General features: G+C 46.6%; 2 protein-coding genes across 4 annotated transcripts in view; both read right to left on the bottom strand.

Annotated features, from left to right (window-relative positions):
• Positions 1-1984: 1984 nt before the first annotated feature.
• Ccdc134 (coiled-coil domain containing 134) lies at positions 1985-17422 on the bottom strand. Of its 2 annotated transcripts, none has more exons than XM_090328821.1 (7): positions 17328-17422; positions 15160-15269; positions 13932-14053; positions 13661-13745; positions 11368-11549; positions 10868-10939; positions 1985-2568 (listed from the first exon to the last, which is right to left on the bottom strand). In XM_090328821.1, exons 2-7 carry the CDS (start codon positions 15251-15253, stop codon positions 2443-2445), a joined length of 681 nt encoding a protein of 226 aa, XP_090184947.1. In that variant the 5' UTR covers positions 15254-15269; positions 17328-17422; the 3' UTR covers positions 1985-2442. The 2 variants fall into 2 exon arrangements, with proteins under 2 accessions (XP_090184947.1, XP_090184946.1); XM_090328820.1 differs by having other exon boundaries at positions 17267-17416.
• Positions 17423-18595: 1173 nt separating this feature from the next.
• Mei1 (meiotic double-stranded break formation protein 1) overlaps positions 18596-22772 on the bottom strand; it is a 69074-nt gene continuing 64897 nt past the window's right edge. The window contains exons 25-31 of one of the 2 annotated variants that reach the window (XM_090328817.1): positions 22452-22533; positions 22092-22267; positions 21397-21478; positions 20662-20768; positions 19412-19543; positions 19151-19260; positions 18596-18737 (exon numbers count right to left, since the gene is read on the bottom strand). In XM_090328817.1, the coding sequence (XP_090184943.1) occupies positions 18692-18737; positions 19151-19260; positions 19412-19543; positions 20662-20768; positions 21397-21478; positions 22092-22267; positions 22452-22533 (735 nt within the window). In that variant the 3' untranslated portion in view covers positions 18596-18691. Of the gene's footprint in view, positions 18781-19150; positions 19261-19411; positions 19544-20661; positions 20769-21396; positions 21479-22091; positions 22268-22451; positions 22534-22772 lie in introns of both variants that reach the window. The other variant, XM_090328818.1, reaches the window with a different exon arrangement.

Genomic DNA, 22772 nt, shown 5'->3' with positions numbered 1-22772 from the left:
GAAAAAGAAGAGACAGTGAGAGAGGGAGAAAGGGAGCGAGGGAGAGAGAGAGGGAGAGAGGGAGGGGAGGAAAGTTAGAGGCCCAAGGGAAGGTACTGCACAACTAGGCAGTGGTTATTGGACTGGCCAGCAGAACATGCTGCTGTTCTTGCTATCTATAGCCAAGTGACGACACCAACACAACTCCCAAACAGGCTGGATGCGTCCAATTAGTGGAACTTCAGTCATATAATTGAATTCCAGCTGCAGGAGGAGGCTGGACAAGCAGATGCCCTCACAAGTACCTTCCCTTGGGCCATCACAGTTTGCACAAGACTAGTAAGGCACATTTCCAGTGCAAGTGGCCACAAGAGTGAACACTGAAAACTCATAGAGGAGAAAGGAAAGCAGAATGGCTCCATTTCTTTGGAGATGGCAGATGGAAAACCTTGGTCATATGGGGTAGAAAAAGGCCGAGAGTATAAGACAATGGCCCAGGAGGATGAAGGTATCAGATGGGGCAGGTAAGGAGGTGGAAGACTGGGCTCTTTTCTGGGACCTACATATAGTTGGGTTCTCAACCAATCTGTAGGATGGACCCAGTAGGCATTTGTCACAGTAGTCTCTTAAATTCTAGGTACTTCCTGCCCACAGGACCTTTTCCTCCCAAACTGAACATTCTGAAATTGGAGGCCCAAGGATCTCAATGAGGTGTGCCTGGTTTAAGGGCCAGAGCCTGGGCCAGTCCCAAGCTGCCCAGGTCTTCCCACCACACTGGGCTGCTTCTCTCATTACTCACTTCCCCAGCTGAGCCTCAACTGGTAAACATCCTGCTGATAATAGAGCACCCACAAGTCACTCAGCAGGACTCCCAGCCAAAGCTGAACCATCCTTGTACTGTCCTCAGGCATCTTTTGTAATCTCATCACCCCCAAGAAAGCTGGGTCCACTGCCAATCAGGCCTGACTCTTGATAAACTCTACCATCAGTTGGAGGAAGCACTTTCCCTGCAGTCAGCAACCACAACCACTCTCCAGCGTACAAACTGGGAGTCCCAGGTAGCAACTCCCAGATCAGGTGGCTAGTAGGCCACTCTGATGGGAAAACTTCCCCAGCCCTCCTCTCAGTTGCTTTTAGTTTCTGGACTTCTCCTGAATGATTGACGGGATGTATGTTCTGGGCTCTTCAGGAGGCCTTCCTAGGACCGAGCCCTCCCTTGGCCACCTCCTGGCAAGGAAGAAGGCTAGCTTCAAGGAAACAGACTAGGGGATTTCAACATCATCATTTCAGCAATGAAGCCACAGCACAGATGAGGAAGAGTGGACCAAGGTCAGTCAGCAAGGCTGACAGGCAAAAAGATTCAGGTTTTATCTGGGAACTGAGAGGAAGTGAGCTGTGTGTGTGTGTGTGTGTGTGTGTGTGTGTGTGTACATGTACACGTGAATACTGTGTATCTCTGCACCTTTAAGAAGTAGACCTGGGCTTGGCAAGGTCAAGATGCAAGGCTTGAATTCCTCTGGAGCCTCTCCCTTCTTGCTTGGGAGGGTTGGAAATGAATGGCATCTACCCCCTTTCCACAGAAACCAGGCAGCCCACTCAGGATCTAACTCCTGTAACCTCCCTGCCCCATGGCCATGCTACTCTGCTTGCACACTTCCTGAAAGGAGTTCAACATCAGATCAATGGGATTCAGGGCAGCCCTGCCATTACAAAGCACAGCCTCTAGTAGCTTGTCCCCTAGGGCTACAGCCAACAGGTTGCCTTGCTAGAGAGGACAAGGAGTTTGTTCCTTATGCCTCTGTCCCCAAATAGGGGGCAGGCAGAGTTCTTGTTGTGTCCCTCCCAGGACACTTCTGAGTTCCCCTCAACATTGGTTCCTAAGCTGCATCCTTGCATCTCTAAACCCTTACGGCTTGGGGCTCCTCTTAAAAGAAGAACAACCTCCAGGCTGGTCTCAAAACTCCCAGAGGTCCCCTTGTCCCATCATCAACCTTGGTAGGACCACTGTGTGTGCTGGCTTTTATTGTGTCTCTGTGGAGGGCTGGGAGCTCAGCTACAGGTGTTGGTACTTCACCGCAAGGCATGGTTCTTCTGCTTCCATGCAGAGTGGCAGCCAGCCAGACATCAGCTGTCACCTACCAGGGGGGCCACACCACCTCCCTCCTCTACTTGCTCCACAGGGCTGTGTCTGCAGCACAATGTCTTCTAAAGGTCCCTTCAAAACCCCTTCCTCGGAGGCCCTGGGAGGAAAACCAGACCCCTGAGACTCAGTCTCTTGGTCAGGGCTCCACTTAGCTTCTGAGGACCCAGCAAAGATGGTGCCCCATCTGGCAGTAGCTGATTCTCACCCTCACCGTTGATGGATGATACCAGACGGTATTTGGCAGCTGTAGCCTCGTGGTTGTCACCTCTTCCTCCTGACTGGCCTCCTGTTGGTTGCTTGAGCTCTGAGCTGCCCCAGGATTATAACTCAGACTGGGATCTTGAGATCCTTGGACCTTTTCGGATCTCTTTCCGCTTCTCCTCTTTCTTCCGGCGTTTCTCTTCTTCCCTCAGGGCCTTCTGGAAAGAGTCAGTGCTGGGCACGAACTGAGGGGAAGAGCAGAGTGGGCTTACTTAGTCTGTTAGTGGAATTTCCTCTGAGTTAGGTCAAGGCAGGCTGCCTGGACATAGTCCTGTGCTCAGGGAGCCCTAGATAAGGAAGTAGGGAAATTTGAACTCAGGAAAAGTGCTGAGTGGCTCTTAAAAGATAAGCCAGATTTTGCCAAGCAAACAGGGAAGAGAAGAATCTCCCAGGCCAAGGTTCCACGGCAGGCACTAAGAAACTATTGAAATATTGTCCCCCACGGAGGGGACAGAGCAGTCCCAGGAGCTCCTGCCTATCACTTTCTTCAAGACTTGGGGAACAGGTCCAGATCAGGACAAAAGACAGATAACAGGTACTGCTGCTTGTGAACAGGAAACAGTTTCTTGAAGTGAGGGGGAAAACAGCAGCAGGGGTGGGTCACAGGTCAAAATGGCAGATCCCAAGCTACAGGTGGAAGACATCAGAACAGGATGAGCAGGAGCACAGGGATAGAAGATAAGAACTTTGTTAAGGGATCTTCAACTGCAACCCAAGGTGCTGGCTCCTCTCATCCACACCTCCCCCAGTCTTCCTGTACTCTTAGCTTCTACTGGCCTCTAGGGCCAATTACCCTTCAAACCTATGTCTGTGTCTAAATGCCTGACACTTCCCACACTGCCCCAAATTTGGCAAGCTGCCTCATCTTTCAGTTCTTGGACTGCCTGTTCCTATGCACTTCCGGGTCTTTGCACAAGGAGTGGCTTAGATCCAGAATGTTCCTTCCAGCTTCCACCTGCTTTGCCAGTAGGTCGAGCTCTGCTGTCACTGCCATTGGGACTTCCTCCAGAGCCTGCCTCCTCAATGGCATGCTCCTTTCCATTATGTGCTGATTCCTTCTTAGAGCTTGTCCTTTTTTCTTTTAGTGCTAGTACTAGGTCTTGAACTCAGGGTGTTCTACCATTTGAACCACAGCTCCACTTCTGGCTCTTTGCTGGCTTATTAGAGATAAGAGTCTCACAGACTTTTATTCCCATACTGGCTTTGAACCCAGATCCTCAGATCTCTGATTCCTAACTAATTAGCATTACAGATGCACCCAGCTTTTTCATTTGATTTGATATTTTTAGATAGGATCTTGCTAAGTAGGTCAAATTAGCTTCATACTCACAATATTCCTGCTTTAGCTTCTAACATATTGAGATTTACAGGTATATACCACATGCCTGGCTTGTATTTCATATCCTAATATTTTCACTTATTTGTTTAGAAAAAAATAAACACAGGGAGAGGAGTTTGGCCTAGAGGTAGAGTGCTTGCCTAGCATGCACAAAGACCCAGCTTCAATTCCTTGATACAACATACATTAAAAAAAAAAAAAAAAAGGCCAGGCACAGTGGCTCATACCTGTAATCCTAGCTACTCAGGAGACTGAGATCTGAGGATCAAGGTTCAAAGCCAGCTCAGGCACAAAAGGACCTGAGACTCTTTTTTTTTTTTTTTTTTTTTTTTTTTTTTTTTGCCAGTCCTGGGCTTGAGCTCAGGGCCTGAGCACTGTCCTTGGACTTTCTCAAGGCTAGAGCTCTACCACTTGAGCCTCAGCACCACTTCCGGCTTTTTTCTATGTATGTGGTACCGAGGAATCGAACCCGGGTCTTCATGCATGCTAGGCAAGCACTTTAACCACTAGGCCAAACTCCCGGCCCCGAGGACCTGAGACTCTTATCTCCAATTAATCACCTGAAAATCAGAAGGGCTACGGTTCAAAGTGGTAGCATCAGCTTGACCAAAAAAGCTCAGGAACAGTACCCAGGCCCAGAGTTCAAGACGCATAACTGACAGGAAGAAAAAAACAACAACCTACAACATATTGCTTCGCAGGCTGAGCACTTGGACTTAGGAATCTGATCTAGTGGATCAAGAGTGAAAGCTGCTAGCCCATGCCTAAGGAAGTGTGGGTGACCCAGGGCCACCTTGCCAGAGGTCGGGCCCACAGCTTGGTGGCTCTATTTGAAATTAGTCCATTGATTATATCACTTTAAATTCTGGTCTTCACTAAGGAAACCCAAAAACCAAGAACCATTTTTAAGGGACTGAAGTCTAGTTGGTCTTTATTACTAGATTCTGGTGGATGGACAGTAGGAAGCACCATCATGCCTTTGAACTGGCTTTTGAAGACCTTCATTCACCGCATTCAAACATTTTAAAACATTAGTACAAGTTAGAAAGAAAGAGCACTTATTTTGTTGCTATCCATTTTTTTTTTTTTTTTTTTTTGCCAGTCCTGGGCTTGAGCTCAGGGCCTGAGCACTGTCCTTGGACTTTCTCAAGGCTAGAGCTCTACCACTTGAGCCTCAGCACCATTTCTGGCTTTTTCTAAGTATGTGGCATCAAGGAATCAAACCTGGGTCTTCGTGCATGCTAGGCAAGCACTCTACCACGAGGCCAAACTCCCGGCCTGCTATCCATTTTTTAATTAAATTATAAGGATTAACTTTGACTGTTTGCTGCTGTTATTTTCTACATTTGATTTAGTCTGATAGCATTTATTCACATTTAGGAAAACATATGGAAAGTGAAGAACGTGTGATAAGAAACTATGTGCAATACAATGAAAAAAATTACACTGCTCAGATTTCATGAAGACTTTTTTCTTTTCCCATATTAAAAATTATGATATAATGTTAAAAAGCCTTTTGCTCTTTTCTATATGATAGTACATTAGGAAGTGTGAACAAAGAGATGATATAGGTGTGAATTCAGATGTCTGGAGTCTGGAAAATACTATAAACGCAGTTTTCTTCCTGTCCACAATAGCTAGGATTATAAGTATGAGCCACCACACCTGGCAAAAGTCCATGAGACATTTTTTTTTCTTTTTTTTTGCCAGTCCTGGGCCTTGAACTCAGGGCTTGGGCACTGTCCTTGGGCTTTCTCAAGGCAAAGGCTCTACCACTTGAACCACAGCACAACTTCTGGCTTTTTTTCTATGTATGTGGTACTGAGGAATCAAACCTGGGTCTTTGTGTATGCCAGGCAAGCCCTCTTACCACTAGACCCCCAAAGATTTCATTATATTACTTTATATTATTTTTCCTTGAAGTTCTTAACATAATATATCCATTGTTTGTTTTATAGATATAGGCAACAACACTTAGAAGTTTATCCATGTATCCAGGAGCTGTGGCTCACACCTGTAATCCTAGCTACTCAGGAGGTTGAGATCTGAGGAACAAGGTTCAAAGCCATCCCAGGCACTAAAGACTATAAGACTCTTAGAAAAGGGGAAGTGGGGCTGTGGCTCTAGTTAAGGCAATAGCATTGAGCTGAAAAGCTCAGGGAAAATGCCCAGGCCCAGGGATAGGGTGGTAGCCTTGAGCTAAAGAGCTCAGGGACAGTGCCCAGGCCCAGAGATCAAGCCCCATGATCCACCAAAAAAAAAAAAAAAAGTTGTTGTTTGTCCATGTCCTCAGGCACGGTGGCTCACACCTATAATCCTACTATACAGGAGGCTGCAGCCACTAAAGTACATGAGATTCTTATCTTCGACTAACCTCTAGAAAAACCACAAGTGGCACCTGGCTCAAGGGGTTTGGCCATGAGCTGAACAGCTCAGGGACAATGCCCAGGCCCAGGGGTATGGCGGTAGTCTTGAGCCTCAGTGCCCAGGCCCAGAGTTCAATCCCCACGATCGACCAAACAAAAGAAGGTTTTTTTTGTTTTTTTGTTTTTTTTTCCCATGTCTAAGAATGATTCCTGTGTTCTGGTTTACATTTGTATGAATGCATATCTTGAAGACCACTGTGCTTGTGTTATGATTTACAACATTTTCACTATTTCACTGGAATTTCATGTTGTCATTTATAGCACTATGAAATATAATCATGGGGTAGGCTCTTTCTCAGGAATTCAATTTAACTGTTATTTATTGATACATCATTGCCTTTAAAAAACCTACTGGCACAAAATACTATTAAATTTTGAAACAATAACAACAAAAAACACATATTGAGCTGAGCACTAGTGGCTCATGCCTTATAAGCCTACTCAGGAGGCTGAGATCTATGATCAGCCCTCAGTTCAAGGCCTAGTACACACACACACACACACACACACACACACACACACACACACAGAGTACACATGATAAGCACACACACACACACACACACACACACACACACAGAGTACACACGATAAGTAAGCTAAGAGCTCCACCTTGTGGCCCTATCTACATACCAGGTAGATACCTCTAACCTCTAGAAGGGAAAATCACAAGCATGGCTCAGATATGGCAAATGATGCATGCAAGCCGCAGAGATAAAAGCAGACCTAACTATGACTAATCTAACAGATCTCCCACCCATATCCCACTGCTCGGAGCCCATCCATGAATCCTGAGCTGCTGAGGAAGAGGAGCTGGAAGTGTGGAGTGTGATTCAAGCGGTAGAACACCTGCTTGGCAAGCTCTAGGCCCTGAGTTTAGACCTCAGTATCATTAAAACAAAGGAGCTGAAAGACCCCTAGATCATAGAAGACTAAAATCTCTAACTCTGGCTGAGGAAGCAATAGCTCAAGAGACCCTAGTCTAGCCAGTTGCAGGTGGCTCTGCCCAAACCTACCCCGGTCAGAAACGTGCTCGTCCCTTTTCCCCACTCCCTTCCTTGCCTAGCTGGGCCATGCCTACTTATCCTACAAGTCTAGCTTAGATAACTCCTCTGGGAAGTCTTCCCTGGTGGCTTTCATCTTGCTTCCTCTTTAATGGGGCTCCAACAGTTCACCTCCTCCTCCCCACAGAGAGTGCCATCAACACACAAACATGCTTTCCTTATGGCCCAATTCTGCCACTGGTTTTGTTTTTTTTGTTTTTTGGGGTTTTTTTGGTGGTGGTGGAACTTGAACTCTGGATCTGGGCGTTGTCCCTGCGCTCTTCAGCTCAAAGCTACTGCCCTACCCCTTGAACCACAGTACCACTTCCAGTTTTCTGGTGGTTAAGTGGAGATAAGAGTCTCACAGACTTTTTAGTGCCCAGGCTGGCATTGAACCACAATCCTCAGGTCTCAGCCTCCTGAGCAGCATGAGCCACCGCACCCAGCTTCTTGGTCTATTCTTGTCAGGACCTAAAACCTCCAAAAGGCTGTTTAAATCTGCCTCACCTGAGCGTACTGGTCATTCTCCAGAAACCCAATCTTTTGCCCTACCTGTACATCAAAACCACATCAGCCAGCTAATGGTTGCTTACAGCTATAATCCTAGCTACTCAGGAGCTGAGTCCTAAGGATGGAGGTTTGAAGCCACCTGAAGCAGCAAAGTCTGAGATTTCTATTTCAAAGTAACCAGCAAAAAAGCTGGACTGGAGGCTTGGCTCAAGTGGTAGAGCACTAGCTAGGAGAATAAAAACAAAGCTAGAGCACAAGGCTCTGACTATACATGTACATACATACATACATACATACATACATACATCACAAACACACACAGAGAAGCTTTTTTTGGAAATGAAATCTCAAACTTTTCTTCTTTAACTAGTTTTGAAGCATAATCCTGTGAATCTTAGCCTTCAGAATAGTTAGGATTACAGGCATGAACCACTAGTGCCTAGATCATTTCTCCACATCTAATGGGAGTCCTATCCTAGGCCTTAGTCCTCAGCTTCTCAATCTACCGGGCCCCAGGTGACTGCATCTTCTCCCATGACTATCACATATGACTAAATCTAGAGATATGGTCAGTTATCTCCTTGACATTTTTTTTTTTTTTTTGCCAGTCCTGGGCTTGAGCTCAGGGCCTAAGCACTGGCCTTGGACTTTCTCAAGGCTAGAGCTCTACCACTTGAGCTTCAGCACCACTTCTGGTACCACTTCTGGTACCACTTCTGGTACTGAGGAATCGAACCCGGGTCTTTGTGCATGCTAGGCAAGCACTTTAACCACTAGGCCAAACTCCAGGCCCTCTCCTTGACATTTTTATTCAGAGGCTTACCTGGTAGAGGACCAAACTCCCAATTTCCTCTTCCTGATACTAAAGACCTTCCAGTACCCTGAATCCTTCTTTCTCCCCTGTCATGTCTGTTTCCCCAGCAAACCCAACTGGCTCTGCTACAAATGAGAATTGGAACTTAGGCCTTTCTCACCAGCTCCACCTTACTATCCTGATTCAAGCTATCATCAGCTCCCAAATGGAAAAGGAAAGCAGCCTCTTCACTTCATCCCTGCTTCTTCCGGGTCCCCAGTTAGGTTAATTCTTTTCAAGTAGTAAATCATAGTCCACTACCCTACTCTCCATGTTTTTCAGATCAAAGGCAAAAGCCCTTGCAAAGAGTATGGGGACTAGCCTACTGTACTGCCCATGTTAATTCCCCTGCTGGGGAAATGAAGTACTCCAGGCATGACTCTCCTGGGAGAGAACGCTGGAAGCTGGTTTCCCTAGACTTGGGCCCCAGGTGCTTTTTCCTTTTGCTGATTTTGCTTTGTACTTTTTCTCCCAAGAAATCATAGCCATGAGCAAGACTAGATGCTGAGTTCTGTGAATCTTAGCAAATTGTCACAGTCATGAACATGACAATATGTTACATTCCCTGAGTGCTCAGACCGGAGGGCAGTTTGGGGATCACCAGAAGTCTGGTCTGCCATTCAGAAAACTGCAGGTCCATTGGGCAAGGTGGCACATGCCCTAAGTAGTCAAGAGAATGAGACAGGTGAATCACCAGTTTTAGATCACCCTGGCAATTTAATGACAGCCTACCTTAAGAAAGAAAAAGAAAGAAAAGGTTGGGTGTGTAGTGTGTAGTTTTTTAGCATGCAAGAGGCCTGGGGTTTAATTTACAAACTATAATAAAAAACAAAGACTACACACTGACAGTCAAAGACACTCATGGCTCTTTGGGACCACCAACTGTGGAAACATGGTGTCTAGTTACAAACTAGACAGTGTGGGTCACTTGTCTAGATGACCACAGGAAAGCCCATTCTCTGAAAAGATCAAATAGAATCACACTGCTAACCAAATTTTCCCCATCCACATCACTGCCACTGCACTTGACTATATCACTGCACTTGATGTTACAATACACCCACTCCAGAGACATGCACAAAGCAAAAACAAAACCCCAAAAACCTATTTCTAGTTCAACTACCTGAGTCTCAGGTAGGAATGGTAAGGCTGAATCTCATGACTGCTCAGTTGAAGGTACTTTGTGCTGAGTCTTCCTGTAGGGATCAACATGAGCAACGATGGGAAAAACAATGGGATTCTTTTTGTAGCCAGCCCTGGGGCTTGAAGTCAGGGCCAAGGCACTGCCCTGGGACACATTTTGCTCAAGCCTAGCACTCTGCCATCTGAGTCACAGAACCACTTCCAGCTTTTTCTGTGTATGTGGTATCGAGGAATCAAACCCAGGGCTTCGTGCATGCTAGGCAAGCACTCTACCACTAGGCCACACTCACAACCTGACAATGGGACTCTTTTGTGTTTTGAGATAGTCTCTCAACTCCTCGCCAAGGCTGATCTTATGATACTGGGCTAAACTGATTCTGTCACTATAGCTCCCAATTTGCTAGGACTAAAGGCATATACTATACAACAGGCTAATTTGTCTCTAAAAATCAGGAGTAAAATTACCCTGGTCCCACTTATATCTGACCCTTCTGTATGTAAGAAGAGGGGTAACTAGAATGAAGGTGAATCTCTTTGTACTGGGATAGGACATACAGGTTTCGCAGCAATAATTTCTGCATTTACAGACTCAGAAGGTGAAGGAACAATAAATGCTTTATCCTTTAGCTTCAGCACCACCCCCCTAGTAAAACACTCCTAGGAGACCTGAGCTCAGAGGCAGCTGCCACTGACACTCTGTCATCTGCTGGGTATGTCACTCCCATTCAGGAAATGGGAAAACCTAAACACTCACAACTAGTACCGAACTATTCTGCTGTGCCTGACACCATCCAAAACAGCCCCTGAAGGTGACCCTGTATAATTTCACAGCATGTTACGACCTGCTTCCATCTGACAAATCATAATTTATCTTTCTGTTCCTGGTGTCTCAGAAATCTTGGATTATACAAAGTAAGGTAATTGAGGCCCTCAGGGTTCAGCCAAACATATAAGGTGACTCAGATATTAAGAATAAAGTGAGAGAGAATAAGTCATGGGATGTCTGTTCATGGAGAATAGCAGTGGCTTGTTCAAAGGCTCCAAAGAGTGACAGTTTTTTAGACCCAGATCCCGGAAGGTCTGGTTTTGAGTCTAAATCCTTCATGCTCCACCCTAAGTCCCAGCCTTCGCTGGTCAGGCATCCCACAGCCACAGGCCCCAGAAGCTCACCTCTGCGCGGCCTATTTTAAATGGGTTCTGGAAATCGGAGTCCTTCTCGCTGATCCCCAGCTCCTGGGACATCTGCAGATGAGGGAAAGCTAGTCATTCTGTGGCTTCTGCTTCTTGTTTACCAGCACGCAGGACTCAAGTCCCTCGCCCTGGCAGATATAGGCCAAATGAAGCCTCTTGGGGCCCGGGTTGGCATAGAACCTCTTGAAATGGGGCTTCTTTCCATGGCCCAAAGTGGCCTGAAGCCTACCACAGAAAATATCACCCAGCACGGGCACAGCAGACAGCACCACCCCCAGCATCATTACCTGTAAGACAACCTCTTGAGAATCTGAGGCAGAAGGATTGAGTCTAAGGTCAAGCTGGGCTATATAATGAGACTCACTCTCAAAACAAAAACCAAAATGAAACACACACACACACACACACACACACACACACACACACACAAGCTAAGCACTGACAGAAGGCTCCCAAGCCTCATCCACCCCAGTCCTTACCAGGCTCAGGATAGGTGAGTAGGGTCCCTGGTCAAAGACACCTGTCTGGTTGCAAAAGCTGATGCCCCAGCGGATGAGCAGGTTCCAGTTGGAGTTGTGGTCAAAGTAATGGTGCACAATCTTGGGAAAACGCAGTACCACATCACCGAAGAACGCCGTGTTCTCCACCACATGGGAGAAAGCTGGCAAGAGGACCTTGGTGAGTAGTCGGGGTCACTGTCCTCCTGCCACTGCCAGTTGATCCCAGGCCTCCTCCAGGAAATGGAGGCATCCGCCAAACCCAAAGAGTGGCACCCACGGACATCCCTAAAATATTAACTAACCTACAGAACTTAGAGAAAGGTTACCAGTTTTCCCACTCATGTCCTTCCCTAGTAAACTAGTTAGGTCTGTCAGTAATAGGATTCGAACTCAGGGACTTGCTAGAACACTTTCTACCAGTCAAGTCAGGCTTCGAGCCTCAACAGGTCCATTTAGACTAAGGCTAGTTAGTGCTCATGACGGTAATAAGTGCCTCACTGAGCATAAATAAGCAAGTAGCTGGCTCTAGAAACAGAGATGTCCCAGGCAGTTCTCTCCAGCACTGGCTACATATCCAAGGGAGGTAAGCAGAGGCCAAACATATGCCAGAAAAGTGGAGTAGGGACCCTTGGGTTTCAGAATAATCGTAAACCTCAGGGGACTCAGAAGTGAGTTTGGTTCAGAGGGAAAAACCAAAGCAAATCACTTATCCTCTTCCATCTGGAAAATGGAAGAAATACTGCATGTTTCATTAGTTTTAGTGAAGATTAGAGATGACATTTGCAAAGTTTCTATCATCCAACAGATTATTATTATTGCCAGTATTGGAGCTTGAACTCAGGGCCTGGGCACTGTTTCTGAGCTTCTTTTGCTACCATGTGAGCCACAGCACCACTTTTGGCTTTTTCTCCGGGAATCAAGCCTAGGGCTTCATGCATGTTAGGCAAGTACTCTACCACCAAGCCACCTTCCCAGCCCCTAATAGGTTATCTTTAAGGGTGCTTGTACCCTCTCCCAGTATAACCTAGAAAACATTGTTAAAATATAACCAGTTAATAGAAGTTAGAGGGATTACCATTGCTGAGAGAAGTTCTTAGAAGAGAGGATGGAGACATAGAACATTTTAGCGATAGGTTTTTCCTACCCTGTCTAAAAACACATTTAAGCTAGGCACTGGTGGCTCATGCTTGTCGTCCTAGCTACTCAGGAGGCTGAAATCTGAGATTGCAGTTTCAAGCCAGCTTAGGAAAGTCTGTGAGTCTCTTATCTCCATTTAACCACCAAAAAAGCTGGACTTGGAGCTGTAGCTCAAGTGATCGGGTGCTAACCTTGAGCCATAAAGCTCAGGGACAGTGCCCAGGCCAGAGTTTAAACACCAGGACTAACATAGGCATGCACGCTCACACATACACACACACACATATACACACACACACACACACATATACACACACACACACCTTTCATCAAGATGAGCCTTTTAGGGTAGTAGCAAAGACTGCTGATAAACACCCTCGGGCTCAAATGCACTGACAGGCATCTAAATTTTCTATTTCAAATGGGAGCAGCTCCTGCCTTCCTTACCAGAAGTTGACCAATGGAGGGAGGAACTAATGTTAGGAAAGCAACACACCAACAAGATTCTGGTGCTTTCATATTCCGCTATTGCTTGGACTACATCTATACTTAAGAGCTTATCCATTAACATTAAACATTTTAGATTTAGAGGCTTATTTATTTCCCTAGGATCAAATGGTGATGGGCAGAGGCACCTCCCTGGCTCCCCTACTCTTAAGCATAGGACAGCATAAAGGGATTATGTGCCCAAGATAAAGAAACTAGCTCTGAACCCTAGAAGTGCTTCAAGGAAGACAGACCAAGCTCTAATTTGCCAAAGGAGATCTCTTAGAAGGTGCTACTCCAGAGAGAAAAGAAGAATAAAAACAAAAAGAGGAAGCCAGATCCCAGTGGTTCATGCCTATAAATCCTAACTAATCAGGAGGCTGAGCTCTGAGGATCTCCCATTAGAAACTTAAGCAGAAAAGTCCAAGAGACCACTTATCTCCCAATTAATGAGCAAAATGCTGGAGTGGAAATACGGTTCAAGTCAAAGAGCATGACCCATGATCAAAATGACAAATAAGAATGCAAGGCCCTGAGTTCAAGTCCCAAATACTGGCACAAAAGAAAAAAATAAAAGAAAGGAAAGGAAAGAGCAGGTAGAGAAAACCAAAGTAGTGGGGCCCACAGGGGAAAGTTAGGGACACCATACCATCCTTCAGCTTCTCATCCTGGGGGAAGGGCCCATCTGGAAGTATATCAGCAGCAATGAGCACTGTCCTGGATTCCTCCAGCACCTGATGGAACCCCACTTGGGTTGAGTGGCTTTGTAGAGCCCTTTTACAGCCCTCATCCCATTTACTTGAATCCCACCATCAACATCCGTCCCTCTCACTGAACACCAGCCCTTTAGGGAATTTCTACTTATGTCGGGCCCACGTCAATTATCTGGCCTGCCACAGGCTACCCCCTGTCCCCAACACCTTGAAAAGTCCTTTGAGCATGATGTCAAGGATCTTGTACTGCTGGTGAACATCACCCAGCTGCACCAGGTTCTTCAGTGCTGACAGCTGCTCCCGTCGCTTCACTTCGAACATTTTCTTATCTGGGTAGCTTGTTAAGGAACTGAAATGACAGCCCTACCTGGATAATCCAGTGGCCCCATCCCAGAAGACCTATTCCTGACCAACAAGTATTTGTAAAGGCTATGAATATAACTAGGACCCCCTCCCAAGGGAGGCGTTATTAAAAATTAATTTGGGAGCCATGGCTCATGCCTATAATCTCAGCTACTAAGGAGCCTGTGAGCTGAAGATCAAGGTTCAAAGCCTGCCCGGGCAGACAGATCCTAGAGACTCTTAACCTTCAACTAACTAGCAAAAAGCCGTAAGTGGAGGTATGGCTCAAAAAGCCAAGCAAGAACATGAGGTCCTTAGTTCAAGCCCCAGTACTAGCACACACAACTTTTTTTTTTTTTTTTTTGGTGCTACTTGGGTTTGAACTGAGCACCTTATTCTGGCTATGCAGGTTCTTTACCATAGGAGTCACATCTCCAGGATTTAACCTGTATAGGTTCTCTAATGCATTTGTCTAGTTCCCAGTGGACCTGGTAATCTGAAGCCAATTTCTCAGGATCTGGCTTCATTTCATTGTGGCCTTCCTGCTGTCTCTCACAATCACTTTCTGCCTGGGATGCCACTACCCTTTTCCTCTTCACTAGGAGTTTCTACTCATGTAAGATCCAGTTTATCACCCACAGCTCAATGTTTCTTCCATTTTCTCCTGAATCCATCAGGGCACTGAGCACTGAGTGCAATGACCACTAGTTTAGACATTGATGTCTCAACATTTGGGAATGGTCCTCACTCATCTTTGAATTCTCAAGACTTGGCCCAGAGGATGTGGCCCAGTGCCACATATTCAAGATGAGCTAGCAATCCATTTCCTGAGTCCTGTCTGGGGGTCCTGCTGAAAAGGTGCTAGACACAAATATATTCCTCACTGAGCCTTTGAGAATCAGAGAGATGTTTGCCTTCTCCATCTTAACATAGTAAAACAAAGTCAGAAGAAAACTGACTCTTTCTCTCCAATTCCTGCCAGCTAGGTCTGCTCGTAACTGGAATTCCTCAAGGAGTGGGGATATAGAGAGATCTCATTTACTGGCTCTTTCACAGACAGCTCACTAATCCTATCACAAGTCCCAAAAGATACAAATCTTGAGGCTTGGGCTCAAGGGCTTCGGGGTGCCTGTGGTATCTGTTCCAGACAGCAGGACAAAGAGAAAGGCTAAAAACTGGAGGTCCATATCTAAGACCGTGGAGCTACAGAAAGAATACAAAGAAGGGGAATGTGACTTAGAAGTGGATGTTATACAACACAGGGTGTAGAGAATGGCTACTTCACCTGACATAGCATAGTCTCCAAGACTTAGGAATCAGCTTTGGGGTGCCCTGAAGATCCAGCCCAGGGACTGTGACTAGCAGTTACCCAACAAAAACCCAAGAAATGATAGCAGGAAGAAGGAAAATAAATGTTAACAATGCCTAGAGTGGATGGAGGATGTAGAGCTATTTTTTTTTTTTTTTTGCCAGTCCTGGGCTTGAGCTCAGGGTCTGAGCACTGTCCTTGGACTTTCTCAAGGCTAGAGCTCTACCACTTGAGCCTCAGCACCACTTCCGGCTTTTTTGTATGTATGTGGTACTGAGGAATCGAACCTGGGTCTTCGTGCATGCTAGGCAAGCACTTTAACCACTAGGCCAAACTCCCGGCCCAATGTAGAGCTATTATAGGCAGGTGATCTGACCATCATGAGCTACTAGGAAAACTGTCTGCTCACTAAATCTCAGCTTTCTTGTGTCACAGGAAGTCACCTTCCTGCTAGGAGGAAAGTCTGGGTGATGCAGCATGTCTATCCTGACCTCAAAGGAAGGTATCAAGTCGAAGAGTTCCAGGCAGTGAGAAGGTACAGAAAACTTCTGTTATTTCCCTTCTTCCCTAACTTGCCATAAAAATGCAAACAAGGGTATAGAGTGGGAAGGGAGATAGGACAGTAGGAACTTTGGAACCACATGCAACTCCTGCTTCTATCCAGGTAACACCACACAACTGACTACCATAGCTCCAGACACACATCTAGAGGCCTCTGGCTTCTAGTGATAGTTACCCTGTGATGAAATCCAACTTTTACAATGAAAACAACAAAGCCACAGACAAATGAGGTGAATGCCCAGTCACACAGCTATTTCCAGGTTAAACCTATATGTCTCTTGGTTCTATGTTCACCCTCCTCTCCCTCCCTTCTTCCTTCCTTCCTTTCTTCCGTTTTTTTTTGTTGTTGTTGTTTGTTTGTTTTGTTTTATTTTGCCAGGGTCTATGTAGCCCAGCTGGCCTCAAACTCTGGGTCTTCCTGGCATAACCTCCCAGCTGCTGGAATAGGCATAAACTGCCAAACATAGCTTCCTATCTTTCTAAATGAACATAAGCTACCTCAGATCACAGGTGATTACTCATCTACCATAACACGCACCGCAGAGAAAAGATGGCCAGTTAACAGACCTTGTGAGGCCACAGAAATCATCAAAGCCTTATCCTTACGCAGATGAGACAACTAAAATCTAGAGAAGGAAGCCAAGCTCACCCAAGGCCATTTTATGTTCCACTGTCACTAGGCGAAAGCAAAACTTGAGAAGGGGGAGGGGAAGGTGGCAAGAAGGTGTCAGACATCTGATGATGACTGGAGCCGGAGAAGGGTGGGGAAAAGAAAGCCAAAAAAGCAGACTGGGGGGGTCGACTCGGCCTTTTTTTTTGGCCAGTCCTGGGCTTGGGCTTAGGGCTTGAGCCCTTGGGTTTTCTCAAGGCTAGAGCTCTACCACTAGGGCCACAGCACCACTTCTGATTTCATTTTTTCTAGGTATGTGGTACCGAGGAATTGACCCCAGGTCTTCGTGCACGCTAGGCAAGCACTCTACCACTAGGCCATACCAGGGGCCTCGGCTTTCTCTGCGGTAGTTACTGTATTAGTTTCTGAGCCTCTCAAACAAGCTCCCGTCCCATGCATCCCAGAGCTCCTTCCAGCGCGGACCAGTCTGCACCGCTCTGCAGAAGTGGTAGTGGTGGCGGGCTCTCAGCAGGCTCCCGAAGGTCGCGGGCCCAGGGACCGGCACCGACGCCCCGGGAGCGCCCGGGGAAGGGAGTGATTCTGTTGAAGGAGGTGAGGCGTCCCGGCCCCCCTACAACCTCTCCGCACCCCGCAGCCAGGTCGAGGGCCTCGGTCCCTGCAGTACCCTCCCCAGGAGCCTGCAGCCCCGCCACCACCTACCGGAGCCGGCAGTGCGGACGGGGGCAGGTGGGACAACCCTCCTCAGCCCCTCCGTGCACACCTCAGCAGAAAGTTGACCAGGCTAGGGCGAGACGCCGGGAACAGCGGAGGAGAACCGGCTAACAGCTCCTAGAGACCGCGGGCAGCCGCCCCGCCCACCGCGCTGCTCCCGACCAATGACAGCGGGCCGCGACCGCCGCGCTCTGACACCACTTCCTGCCCCGCCCACACCACTCGCGGCCCTGCCCCCCCACCGTGCTGAAGTTGCCAGCCAGAAGCTGCTCTGGCAGAGTCGTCCTGAAAGTTTGAGTTGGAGGAAGTTAAGCTGCAGGTGGAACCTAAAGCACGCGTCAGCAAACTACAGCCCTAAGTCCTGAGGGAGAGGCCACCTTTGTCTTTCTTGAACGAGTTTGTTTTTAATTGCAATTCGCAAGATCATTTTAGCAGGTTGTAACTAGTATTTTTTTTTTTTTAAATCAGCACAGTCAGGCTGGGAGCGTGGCCTAGTGGTAGCCTGCTCCACTAGCATGCAGAAAGCCCTGGGTTCGATTTCCTGGTATCATATACACAGAAAAAGCCAGAAGTGGCGCTGTGGCTCAAGTGGCAGAGCAAAAAGTATCCAAGGACAGTGCCCCCGCCCTGAGCTCAAGCCCAGGACTGGCCAAAAAAAAAAAAAATCAGCACAGTCCCCAACATGGAGTATGGGCATCCCCTTCTTTCCCCTCACATCCACCAACTTCTAAACCAAGTTGTTTCTTCATTTAGCCTCAGTTTTGCAGAATCAGAACAGCAGCCAGATCCAGTGTCCAGGTGGTGTGGCCAGTTAGGCTGGGGCCCTTGCCAGAGGGACAGGAACTAAAGTCCCAGGCCAGGCTGACTTCTGAACAGGCCAAGACACAGTTGAGGAGTTCAGACTTATATGGCATTCGTTAAATGGAAGCACACATGAAATAAAAACTACTCTTATGGGTTTGTAAAACAAGCTGTGAGGGAAAGGAACCGAAGGCACCCACTTTAGCCAAAAAAGGCTTTCCTTGCCTGATAAACCTCTCACCAAGATCTTCACTTTTAGCTACTAGCAGCTCAGATTCTAAAGTCTTCTTTGTCCTCACAGCACTCAGGTAAGACACCCTGGAAGTCCTTAGTGTTGTCATAACACATCTCTCTCCATTGTCATTCTTTGCTGAAACAACACATTCTCCTACTGGATGAGACAGCAGCTCCAGGGAAACAAGATAAATTTAGAGTGTGAGCCCACAAAGCTGTATGAATGTATCATTTTATTTCTGGATTCCATTTCCACAATGGAGTAAATGGTTCCACATGAATAGCTGAGATTGTCCTCCGTCTCTGTAACAAGTATACCCTGACTTGTTCTGCAGGTCCCATTGCTCTTTAGTTTCCGGATCTCGTAAGTCCTGAGGCTCAGTCTCTGATGTGGGACAGGGATACAGCTACCCCTCCCAGGCAGCTGGTATGATACATGAGAGGAAAACAAAGAGAGATGGGTCCAACTACAGTGGAAGAGAATCACATTTTTCAGGGCCCCAAAAGGACAAGTATAGGCAAACAAAAATAAGATGCTCCTTAAAAAAATAGCTATGTAGATTCCAAAGTTGAGACCTGCTAAGTTTCACTATTTAGTCTAGGCTGCTCTGGAACTCACTATACAACCTAAGCTGGACACAAACTCCCAATCTCCCTGTCTCAGTATCCTAAGTGCTTGGATAAATAGGCGTGCACTACCATGACCAGCCTCAAACATGGGCTTTCTAAAGGTCTCACTAGTCACCAGTCCTCTCTGCTTGGGCTAATAAGATGCCACACATCCTTGGCCTGAGTAACCTTGCTCAGACCAACGCACCCATATTCAAGAAAGGATACAGCATGTCCTGAAGGGGCTGGGCAGAAAAGGCGCTGGAGGAAAAGCCCTCCAAGGAGGCCTGCAGGGTCTGGGCTGTCTTGTGGTCAGTCAGAAGGCCCATGCTCTGCACCTGGGTGAAAAAGCAGGCCCTCTCTAACTTCCCACTTGCAGCACTCCTGATTTTCTAATGGCTCTTGGGGCCAAAACTCCCCCCTTCTATGGAGAAGGTGCTCGTGAGAGTCTAGCCTTATTAGAACTTCGTATTACCTGTTTCTACCCACCTGCAGGAAGAAGTTACGTAGAGCCTGGAGTGTGGTATTCGAGAGAGTAGAAAAGTCAGCCAAAACTGCTGCTTGCAGAACTTGACTCACCTCTTTATGAGAGAAGACATTACTACTCTGGTACCGCACAAACTGACACAGAAAGAGAAGCCCACATTATTGGAAGAGATGCCATTTCCTGTGCCCTGCTGTGCTCAGCTCTGGGCTGAGGACACTGGTCTAAAGCCCACAGAACCCTGTCTTCAAGGGACTCTATACTGGTGAGGATGAGTAGTCCTGTGTCACAGGAAAATGGTATAAATGACACAGAGTGAGATCTGAGAAAGCTGGCCTTACTGGTTCCTTCAGTGCTGGCTCCCCTTCCTGTCACGCACTACATACTCATGACCCAGATGAACCATGGCAGTTCCATAACCTGCCACCATGGGCTCTTACAGCAGCTTTCCTCACCTTAACACCTACAGCACTTTCCTCCTCACTACTAACTCAGCCTCAGCTGAAACATTGCCTTCTTTGTACACAAGCAGTTACTCTTCTTTCTGTGTTCCCACACCAACAACTGATCTATTTGCTGGTTCATTGCACTATAGCTCACAGGCTTTATTTATTTATTTATTTATTTATTTATTTATTTATTTATTTATTTTTGCCAGTCATGGGCTTGAGCTCAGGGCCTGAGCACTGTCCTTGGACTTTCTCAAGGCTAGAGCTCTACCACTTGAGCCTCAGCACCACTTCAGGCTTTTTTCTATGTATGTGGTACCGAGGAATCGAACCCAGGTCTTCGTGCATGCTAGGCAAGCACTTTAACCACTAGGCAAAACTCCCGGCCCAGCTCACAGGCTTTAAATAGTGGGCATTTACTATGGGCCAAACACAGCATCCTCGCCATGCCCCTGCTAAGAATATAATATTTAACTATTAATTTGTCTACTCCCTCTAGACGGAAGGAACCTTACAAGCAGAGTATTCGGCTCTTCTACACCTTCAGTACCTAGTAGGCCTGGCATGGGACAGCAAACTCTGGTCAACATTTCATAAGAGAAATAAGATGTGTGCAGGTCTCCCGGGATGAGGACCTGTGGGCATTCGAAGAATTCTCCAAACAGGACTAATATAGCGAAGGCCACCCAGCCTCTCTGCCTTCTTTCAACATTAGGGTGACCTGAAATATTGTTTCCTGGCTCTTTTTTGAACCATCCAGGCTCCTGACACTCCTCAGACCATAGGACTATGCTTTCTGCACTTACCAGGGTTATAAGCCTTAGTATCTCAGGTCTGAGAAAGGGGTTCTCTCCAGCATCCAACAGAGTGAAAAGCAAAAATCGATTCCAGGGCTGGGAGGCCACATGGAGTGCTGTAAGGAAACACCAATCCCCAGGTGGTTAGTAGTACTTTTCCAAAAGTTTGAAGGCACATGGCTGAAGAGGAGCTTCTCCTATTGGCTCAAAAAGGGACTTGCCAGCTGCCAACAGGATACTGAATACGCTGATCCCAGGAGGTTTCTCCCTTCCATAGTTCTCTACCTACCCATGCTGGCTCAGTGAAACAATATTCACCATGACTATGGGAGGCAGACAAGAGGAAAGGCTCTTGAACCTAATGCCCTGATCTGTGTAATGGGCATAACAATGTCCTTTCACTGTTAAAACAGTTAAGTAAGCTAGACTCTGGTGACCTATGCCTATACTAGCTACTCAGAAGAATAAAATCTGAGAATCAGTGTTCAAAGCCAACTTGGGCAGCCTCCAATTAAATAGCAAAAACCAGAAAGAGAGGTGTGGCTCAAGTGGTAAAATGCCAGCCTTGAGCAGGAAAAGCTAAGTGAGATTCTGAATTCAAGCTCTAGTAATGGCAAACAAAACAAAAGTAGGATGAATCTGAATCACACAAGTGGGTAGGAATGGAAACCTAGGGCAGTAAGGTGAGGGCTGGTTCCCTTCCATTTTTCCCTGTGAGAACATCAAAATGGGGAACATTCCTACCTAATTCAGGACTCCTGGCATTTAGGTAGTCAAGCAAGGCCTCCAGGCAGCCAACACAGGCATAAGACAATAGAGGGTCCTTCTGTAAAAACAAACAAAAGTAGAAATTATGGTCAAATTTGCTAGCAGAAGATTTTAACTTTAAGGAAAAAAATTCAGAGTTATGTGGATTTCAGAACTTCAGATTTGGAGTGTGACCTTGTGGATAATTATTAAGATATACTGGTTGACATCATACAGAGCATACTGGGTGATTTGTCTTTTCTAAAAATGTATGGTTTTAGAAAAGGAGGGCCAAGAGTTTGGCTAGTGGTAGAGTACTTATCTAGCATGCACGAAGACTCAAGTTCGGTTCCTTAGTACCACATACATAGAAAAAGCCAGAAGTGGTGCTGGGGCTCAAGTGGCAGACCACAAGCCTTGAGAAAGTCCAAGGACAGTGCTCAAGCCCCAGGACTGGCAAAACCAAACCAAAACAAAACAGAAAAGGAGATGGGACCTTCTGAAAAGGTCCATAGATTTAGTCACTGAAACATACCACAGTTATTCTAAAACCATGGGTTCTATCCATAGCAAAACCTTTCATCAAATAAAACTTGTGTTCTAGTAATATGAAATATCAGTCATTAGGCAAATGCCAATAAACATCATTCTGAGATAAAACGACATACCTACCCACTCAGCAAGGCCCTTACCTGCACCAGAAGGTTCTGCAGACCGCCGACCAGAGACAGCACTTGTGACGTTCCCAGTGGAGCTAGGACACTGTCCTCAGAGCCTGGTGGTGGATAGGTCCCGGAGTGCACCAAGGCAACCAGGACAGAGGAAAAGTTTTGTTGCAGGGCTGTCCGCAGGAAGTTTAAAATGGCAGCTGAAAACAGGAGACTTGTCACATCTAGTTCCTGCCTTCTCCCCCCCCCCCCAGCTCTGTCATGGTGCAGGGAAACTATACTGATGGAATGGTTATGGGGTGTTCAGAGGCTGTTCTGGGTAAGTGGTCTTATCTCAGACTCCAGAGGTTTTCCTCTTCTCACTGGAAATTCTGGGGCCCATACCTAGGAGCAGCGCCACCTTTTTGGTGGGAAAGCTGAGAGCTTTCAGTACTTGGTCCAGTTCTATAGACAGTGTCTGGTGAACCTAGGAGAGCAAGAAATAAAAGACTAAGCCTCATGTTCCACAGGTCATATGGTAAATAGCCTGCTCCCATATGTTTGTTTGTTTTTTTTTTTTGCCACAAACTTGCTTCATCAAGAGGATACAGAGGAGGTCACAGAGTCTTCTGACCTTCGCCAGTCCTGTCTTCAAGAGTGTGAGGAAAAATGAGATTGTATCTATACAACTAACTCTTTTCCAAATCTCCTCTGACCCCAATTGCT

Source organism: Megascapheus bottae, chromosome 2 (assembly GCF_031878675.1).
Source record: "Megascapheus bottae isolate mThoBot1 chromosome 2, mThoBot2.hap1, whole genome shotgun sequence".
In the NCBI taxonomy this organism is placed as follows: Eukaryota; Metazoa; Chordata; class Mammalia; order Rodentia; family Geomyidae; genus Megascapheus; species Megascapheus bottae.
The sequence above is the reverse complement of the archived record's forward strand: the minus strand, read 5'-3'. Positions and strand labels throughout refer to the sequence as shown.

Excerpts from the sequence above, each read along its gene's own strand:
- Ccdc134 (XM_090328821.1), bottom strand. The coding sequence starts at position 15,253 with ATGGACCTCCAGTTTTTAGCCTTTCTCTTTGTCCTGCTGTCTGGAACA. Across the intron at positions 10,940-11,367 it reads ACTCACCTATCCTGAGCCTG|ATGTCCCAGGAGCTGGGGAT; the intron begins GTAAGGACTGGG and ends CCTCATCTGCAG. Across the intron at positions 2,569-10,867 it reads TTAAAATAGGCCGCGCAGAG|TTCGTGCCCAGCACTGACTC; the intron begins GTGAGCTTCTGG and ends TCTTCCCCTCAG.